Below are 8,555 nucleotides of genomic sequence, written 5' to 3'. Positions count from 1 at the left end.
AAATAAGATGAAAGTAAATATGTTTAAAATTCAAATGTTCAGACATAATAATATAATAATGTTCTGAGAGCATTTTGTGGTATAGCTCAATGGCTCCTCCTAGGGGATTTCCCAGATATTGTAGCAAAAAGTCTTGAAAACATCTTTCAGATCCTGTGTTTTAGTTTGATATTTTAAGTCTGCAGCAACATGGAGACTGATAGCTATTTGTGATGGAAGTGTGTAGTGGAAGTGCAATGGTTCCACCTAGGGGTAGACATAAACAGTGTGTTTTAGAGTCACCAAAGCCAACAGTATATTTGAGCTGTTCAGACAACTGTAGCTATTTTTACTGTGAAATGTGCCTGGTTTTCTCGCCATTTGACTTAATACCCAGATTACTTGACATAACTTTCAATCAGTTTTCAGTAAAAATCAATGTCGTATACGCTGCACAGACAGGAAAAATGAAAGCCTGTAGTGCCATGGCCTTTTATTTTGTTAATTATAAAGCAAATGATAATTACACTGCAACTGATTACACATAATAAATCTTAAATGTCTGAAATCAAATCAAATGTGAAATGTTAGAAGACGAATGACGGCATATTGTTCACAAGTTGAAAGATTTGCATTTAGTTTCCAAAGTCCCATCATAAACCTTGTTCTTTTTCTTTCATGACGCAACTCCGAAACACAACTACTACTACAACTACTTACATATTGAATAAAAACACAAACTACTGCAAGGGAACTAAGATGTTTGTTGTTGAATTGCCAGGCTTATTCAGTTGGTTAAGAGAAAAGTGGAGAAAGAAATTTACCAACTCCACCTAATTTATGAAGTCACTGTCAATGAACAGAGGCAAAAACTCGGGGTTGGGAGGAGTTCGGGGAGGCCATGGAGGAGGACTATCGGACGTCTCAAAGAGATTCTACATTTAACTGTGAACTAAAAGTAGGACCATGGTGCTTATACTGTATGTAACTTTGATTTAAATGGTCTGGTTTTGTCTACATAACAAAGCATTTCCAAATACTGTTTCTGTCTTTATTTTGGATCTTAATCATAATAACCAGAAGTGCATTATTATATTGGTGGGTAGGATTGTCAAAAGTATCGACACTAAGATACTACTATCAAAATTAGATACTCATGAGCAAGTATTCAGAAATTAACCTTTCCTCAATATCTTTAGAATGATCTTGAGCTGTATCAGAACAACTATAACACCACATAGACTAGTATACACCCATGGACCACTGTGAACCTACTGGAGGACTGAGGGATTACACACATATAAGGCCACATATTAATATAAAAGACATAATTACCATTTAATGTTGAAAATGACCTTCTATTGTCTAAATAAAGAGAGTTATTATTTTATTGTGCTATTGGAATCAGTATTGAGTATTGAAATTTCATTAGAATCAAATTTTAGTATTGTGCCAACCCTGGTTATGATAGAGTGGTGAGTGGGTATTTTGAATTACAATTAGATTCTGTGGAAGGATTTAGCTATTGCCATGAAGCCACTTATTTTTGGACTTGTGCATTTAATTAGGAACAGTGGCCTGTGGTGTTCAATTCAATGGCTCACAAAACACACTGATAGGACAGAAACTCTTCTCGCACCAGGAAGCAATTCACAGTAAAATCCACTGAGTCCAGATTTACAGTTTTATTATTGTGCTTAGTGTTGTGGGAGGGAGGATGCATACGAAACAAGACACAGGCCTGGTTTACATGGATTGGAAAAACTTTTTAGTAGAAACCACTTTTGAATTATTCTCAAACAAAGATTAAGGAAATAAGAAAGTTTGCTTTGCACTGCAGGAAGAGTGGGAAGTAACAATGTTTTTGATCCAGAGTACGGCTCGTTCTGATCACAGTGTGTTGTACTGTTTCGGCATTTTAATAAGTCTCGAACGTTCACAGAAAATAAATCGTTGTACATTCTCAATTTCGCCAAGGACATTGTAGCAGGAATTGTAAGATTGCATTCAGATTACATGGTAAAGCAACGGTTCCCAAATGGAGGTTCAGGGCCTAAAAGTGAGTCATGTATGGTACCGATTTGCAATTCAAAAGTCTAAATCAACTGCAGCTGTCATAAAAATACAAATTATTAAGATTGTTATTGATATATATATTTATACAGAGAGATCTATAATGTGGGTCAGTGGTTCCCAAGGACATTGTACCTAAGCTTTGTCCCACAGTATCACACAGGGGCAAAACAAATAGACAAACAGTTTATTGGCAGTTATTACTTTCAGGTTTTAATGACACTTATGTCTAAAATCCCCCAAAACATTAAATATTAAGGAAGTTACATTTACTACAAAAAGCATTTATATTCAAATACTATTCAGTTTCATCTTACTATGGGTCCCTGTGCCCCATGTTACGAAACAGTGATAGTAGCTTGGATAGTGCATGTTCTGGAGTGCTGGTTTAGGAAATATAAAAAGCATGATTCAAAGCTAAGAGTTTGGTCAAAAATAGCATAGGGACTATTTAATGTAGTGTCCAGAATAATGTTTTTTACGTTAGTTTTACATTTCCGTGACTTTCTCATCATCTGAAAAAGACGTGTTATAAATCCCGTCCAGATTTTCACCAGCTATTTCATTTTCTGTAGCTCCTTTGGCCTCTTCTTCCTCATCTAGAGTCTTTTTGCTAAAGCAAGTCATAAAAATCACATTATTAACTCATCCTCAGTATTAAAATGAAAAGCTGTTTAGTCTAGTTACCGTTTTCTCTGGACTACAGCAGCCACTAGGAAGTAGACAATGCCAGCACCCACTACTCCCATGACGACCCCAAAGGCGATAAGCCAGGGTGGGGTGGCAGGCACAAATGGAGAGGCCAGTGTGGGCAAAATCCCCAGGAACTCCAGAGTTTGGTCTGTGAGCAGGAACGCACTGTTGATGCGATGTCTTGATTCTCTGTTGGACAAAAATCTAATTGTCATGTTTTTATATTATTGCTCTATCTTTCATAATTCATGCATAAAGGGTCACAAGACAACATACAGTTCCCATGTTCAAGTGAAGATACAGTGGGACAAAATAAGTATTTAGTCAACCACCAATTGTGCATGTTCTCCCACTTAAAAAGATGAGCGAGGCCTGTAATTTTCATTATCAACATGAACTTTCAACTTCCTCCAAAGATTTTCTATGGGGTTGAGATCTGGAGACTGGCTAGGCCATTGCACGACCTTGAATTGCTTCTTATAAAGCCACTCCTTCTTGCCCAAGTGGTGTGTTTTGGAACATTGTCATGCTGAAAGACCCAGCCACGTTTTCATCTTCAATACCCTTGCTGATGGAAGGAGGTTTTCACTCAAAATCTCTCGATACACGGCCCCATTTATTATTTCCTGTGCACGGATCACTCGTCCTGGTCCCAGAAAAACAGCCCCAAAGCATGATGTTTCCACCCCCATGATTCACAGTAGGTATGGTGTTCTTTGGATGCAACACAGCATTCTTTCTCCTCCAAACACAACAAGTTGAATTTTTACCAAAAAGTTCTATTTTGGTTTCATCTGACCATACGACATTGTCCCAATCCTCTTCTCATCTAAATGCTTCTAGCAAACTTCAGACGGGCCTGGACATGTACTGGCTTAAGCAGGGGGACATGTCTGACACTGCAGGATTTGAGTCCCTGGTGGCGTAGTGTGTTACTGATAGTAGCCTTTGTTACTTTGGTCCCAGCTCTTTGCAGGTCATTCACAAGGTCCCACCGTGTGGTTCTGAGATTTTTGCTCACTATTCTTGTGATCATTTTGACCCCATGGGGTGAGATCTTGTGTGGAGCCCCAGATCGAGGGAGATTATCTGTGGTCTTGTATGTTTTCCATTTTCTAATAATTGCTCCCACAGTTGATTTCTTCACACCAAGTTGCTGACCTGATTCAGTCTTCCCGGCCTAGTGCAGTTCTACAGTTTTGTTTCTGGTGTCCTTTGACAGCTTTTTGGTCTTGGCCAAGAAGATGAAGTTAAAGGTCTGTGAGAGCCACAAATCTTGCTTGTTTGTAGGTGACCAAATATTTATTTTACAGAGGAATTTACCAATTAATTCATTAAAAATCCTACAATGTGATTTCCTGGATTCTTTCCCCCCATTCTGTCTCTCATAGTTTAAGTGAAACTATGATGAAAATTACAGGTCTCTCTCATCTTTTTAAGTTGGAGAATTTGCACAATTGGTGGCTGATTAAATACTTTTTTGCTCCACTGCAGATATAGAGGATTGGTTCAGGTTCTGCAGTTACATCAGGTAACGTATCTGATCTAATTGTACTTCTCATAGTAGTTTTGAGACACAAAAAGTGGTAAATCATATTTTAAATTGCATTGTCAGCTCTTATCTATAGCTTGTGGCTGAATTTTCTTGGTTAAATTAAGTGTTGTTTTTTTTTTGTCTTTGAAGCTCCAGGATACATCATCTCAAAATCTGAACAAAAATAAAAGTATAGGCTTCCCGCAGGCAATTGGAGGTCTTACCAAAGAGGACCTCATTCAGAGAGAGGCAATTACTGCTGTGTCCTGGATCTACTCGCACTTGTACCTGGAAACCCTTCAAAGAGAGAAGAGACCGGAGGCCGAAGGAAGAATGTAAAAGGATCCACACGACACAAAGTCAGAGCTTGGAGTGAGTCGGGTAAATCCACAGACAATGGAGAGACTTTGAAGTATAGTCTTACTTACTGACTATAGCCGGGTGTTTGAAGGTAGAAATAGCATTGTTTTCTTGTCATTAGCTTCTCAACAGCCTCCCATTGAGCAGTAATAATGATCAGATTTGATAAAGATATGACAATGATAATGGTCCTTTCTGTTCATTAATTTGCATGGTCTGATATGTCCCTTGAATAGCACAGGCTTTTTAGAGTTTGGAATTTAAAAAGTGTTCAGATTAAGGACACCAAATTGGTACTTAGGCCATACATACTAGTGCTGTTACGGTGCACTATGTAACTGTTCTGATGAGATGTTCATGAAGGGCGACTGTCGTTGTGTCCTTAGGCAAGACACTTCACCCACATTGCCTAGTATGAAAGTGGTGTGTGCGTGAATGATAGGTGGTGGTCGGAGGGGCCGATGGCGCAGATTGGCAGCCTCGCTTCCGTCAGTCTCCACAGGGCAGCTGTGGCGCTTTGAGAGGCTTTGACAAGCCTGTAAAGCGCATTACAAGCATTGTAAGGCATTATTATTATTATTAGATGTTATTTTTTAGCCTGGAATGTTCCACAGTAGAGCAGAGTCAACTAAAGAAATTATTGGTTGATTAAAGGTTGGTGCATCAACCAAAAAGTAGAAATGGTGATTGACCCCAGAGCAGCTGGTGACCATGGCCCAGTGACCATTCATGGCCATAACATAGAGCAGGTGAGCTCCTTTAAGTATCTGGGAGTCCATATTGACAGAGATCTGAGCTGGAACACACAGGTGACCACTGTCTGCAGCAGAATACACCAGCAGGCTCGGATTATTTGGTGTCAGTTGTAACATTATGCTCATTTTCTACAGAGCTACCATTGAGTCAGTTCTAAGATATGGAATCACCAGCTGGTTTGGAAACTTGCTGGTCAAATCAAAAACTCAAATTTTTAATCTGGTGAGGACAGCGGGGAAAATTATGGGCTGTGCTGTCCCTCTGAGCCCTCAAGAACTTTACGAACAGGCCATGAGGGGACAGACCAGGAGCATTCTCTCTGACCCGACACATGTGTTGTACCCTGAATATGAACTATTGAGTTCAGGGAGGAGGTACAGGGTACCACGGTGGAGATATAACAGATATAAACATTCATTTGTACCTGTTTCAGTGAAACTGTTAAATGATAAATGATGTAAAAATGAGTGACGGTGTGTGGAGAGAGATGTATTGCACCCTGTGTATGGTTCTGTTGTTTACTGTGGTGTGAGCAGCCCATTGGTCCAAGAAAAATTTCTCCTAAGGGAGACAAATAAAAGAAATCTTGAATCTTGAAAAGAGGTGCAGCATTAGCAAAAGCTACCTCACTCCATGCCTTCTCGTTTCTGCTGTGGTCCATATAAATCATTATGTTCCTAATACAATAATCATGAACTGCTGAAGAGAGAAACAGAGGGCTGGGCTTAAAACATGTAAAACATGTGACTAAGTCTATCATAGCTGAAAAGTATACAGTATACTTTACTATATATATATATATATATATATATATATATATATATATATATATATATATATATATATATATATATATATATATATATATGGGGGGGGGGGGGGGGGGGGGAGTGTGTGGGTGAGATTAGTGTTACTTTATAGCATTCTCCACATGCTGCTTCTCGATCAGAGTTGTTGGGTTGGTCACTGACTTCACCATAAACCAGAAGGACACTCTCTCCGTCTCATTACAGACAAGTATGTTGGACACACTGGAAAAGTACAATACAAGCATATCAGTCACATAAAACATGAATCATAGCCTTGGATCATGCATATAGTGTTTCTCACTCAAACAGTTGTCCTGAAAGGTAGTTTCTCATGGCAAAGGCCAGTGTGGCTCGGAAAAGGTACAGCTCATTGTCGTTCCATGTGTACTACAATAAAAACAGATGGGCTCAGTAAAGGAGGGGTTAATTGAATGAACTTTGTCCTCAGACTCAGTAACAGGTGGGTAATGTATCATTGTTTTACCACAGTTATTCAGCATAGAAAGCACATACATGTATTTTACTCAAAACATCATGAAATAATTATCATGAAGCATAAGCATCATTCATTTGAAATAATGATGTGTAAAACATACAGCTTGGTCTCCCAGAGCAGTTTTGATGCTCAGTCGTACTTTGTAGGCCTCTGGAGCATCTACAAAACACAGACATTGAATTGGTACTTACTGCATAAAAAACAGAAACAATAGTACTGTTACTACTTCTATTACTCCTACCACTACTACTTCTGCAACTATTGCTATTACTGCCACTACTAATATTATTACGACCACTACTGCACCTGCTACTAAATCACATGACACACTATACTAATATGCCTAAAATATGTTTACTTATATTAGCCTATATATATTTTTTCTTTTTCTTTTTCTTTTTTTTTTTGTGAAAGTTAAAACGTGTACGTTATAAAGTGTAATCACAAAGCCCATTTACATTCAACATTACTTAAGGCCACTTGTTTGTTTCTGTTGGCTTAAGGTTAATGTTTACACAAATGTATTTATCATGAAGCACTACTGTTTTTAATTAGCAATTATGCCTCAGTTATTAAAGCTCATGTTTAAAAAAAAAAAAAAAAAAAGATCATATGAACTAAATTAAGTGTTTTCTTTTCAGTCTTGTTGACACAAAGGTCTAAACACAAATTTCAGGGCACTCATATTGGCTCATATTGGCTCATATTGGCTCAACCTTATTTCCATTATCATCTTTAACTTACATTTCAGAACTACATCACAAGACACAGGGAACACAAGATCATACATGAATTACAATTTGAAGACATTTTTATATACAGATTTTTTATGTAGTAGTATAGAAACTACTACAGTTTTGCTATTAGTGTAAAAACTGCAACATTTATGATAAGTTTCAGAAAATGTGCCAAGGCTATTAATAAAAACCTGTGAGAACTGGACATGAAGTAACAAAACAAACATTTGAGTTGTGCCTCTAATCTAACTAGCTTTAGAGATTAAACTGCATTCCTCAAATTCAGCAATATTGAAATTCAACAAAAAGCTTACTTATTATCCACCAAACATATCAGAAAACTACTGCTTATACTCACCTGGCATACAAACTTGTGCCAGAACATTTGAAGCAAAAAGCAAGATTAAAAGTTTCTCCAACATATTTATAAAAACAAAGGGACAAATCCAGTGGTGCAAAAGCGTGTTATGAGATTTCAGGAGTCAGCAGGACACAGGAACAGAGCTTAATGGTTAAACTTGGACACACCTGGTCAAGCCTCCTCTCTCCTCTGCCCTGTCTTTTATTTCCTCTTCCAAAATGGCTGTGTGTTCCTGGATAGGTGCATTGGTGGTGTGGAGACTGGAGAGTAGTAGTGTTTGCTCTTGACTCTTAGGTTGCCTCTTGCCTCTCCTATCAGGGCAGCTGATAGGAGAGTTAATGAAGCAAGTAACTGAGCTAAAATAACAACAAGGTTACATTAACTGCATAGAAAGGACAATGTTGTTACAGCCTTTGATGTGTGGTAGTAATCCCATCCTTTCAGTAGTAGTAGTGGTGGTGGTGGTGGTGGTTATAATAGTAGTAACGGTTGTGGTAGTAGTGATGGTTTTACAGTTGTTTTAGTTCTGCTTTTATCTAGTTTGTATAGTTTTTATCAAGTGGTTTGTTAACAAACAAAAAAAGTTTGCCCCTAACTAAATCCCAAGGACAAATTGAACAGAGCACAAACAGTTTCTACTACTACAATCAGAAAGAAACTAACACATAGTGCATAGTTCAGTGGTAGCCTGAATCACATCAAACATGAGATGAAGCCTAACTTCACTGACATGTGGTGTTCATAGTTCACTTAATAA

At 38.0% G+C, this 8,555-nt stretch overlaps 1 protein-coding gene across 1 annotated transcript; it reads right to left on the bottom strand.

Moving 5' to 3' along the window:
• Positions 1 to 1,655: 1,655 nt before the first annotated feature.
• cltrn (collectrin, amino acid transport regulator) lies at positions 1,656 to 8,074 on the bottom strand. Its single transcript, XM_055221250.1, has 7 exons — positions 7,966 to 8,074; positions 7,796 to 7,861; positions 6,801 to 6,859; positions 6,506 to 6,591; positions 6,310 to 6,426; positions 2,740 to 2,934; positions 1,656 to 2,665 (listed from the first exon to the last, which is right to left on the bottom strand). Exons 2-7 carry the CDS (start codon positions 7,857 to 7,859, stop codon positions 2,542 to 2,544), a joined length of 645 nt encoding a protein of 214 aa, XP_055077225.1. The 5' UTR covers positions 7,860 to 7,861; positions 7,966 to 8,074; the 3' UTR covers positions 1,656 to 2,541.
• Between the last annotated feature and the right edge of the window lie 481 nt (positions 8,075 to 8,555).

Source organism: Periophthalmus magnuspinnatus, chromosome 4, assembly GCF_009829125.3.
Source record: "Periophthalmus magnuspinnatus isolate fPerMag1 chromosome 4, fPerMag1.2.pri, whole genome shotgun sequence".
Taxonomy (NCBI): Eukaryota; Metazoa; Chordata; class Actinopteri; order Gobiiformes; family Gobiidae; genus Periophthalmus; species Periophthalmus magnuspinnatus.
This window is presented reverse-complemented; position numbering and strand designations above follow the sequence as displayed.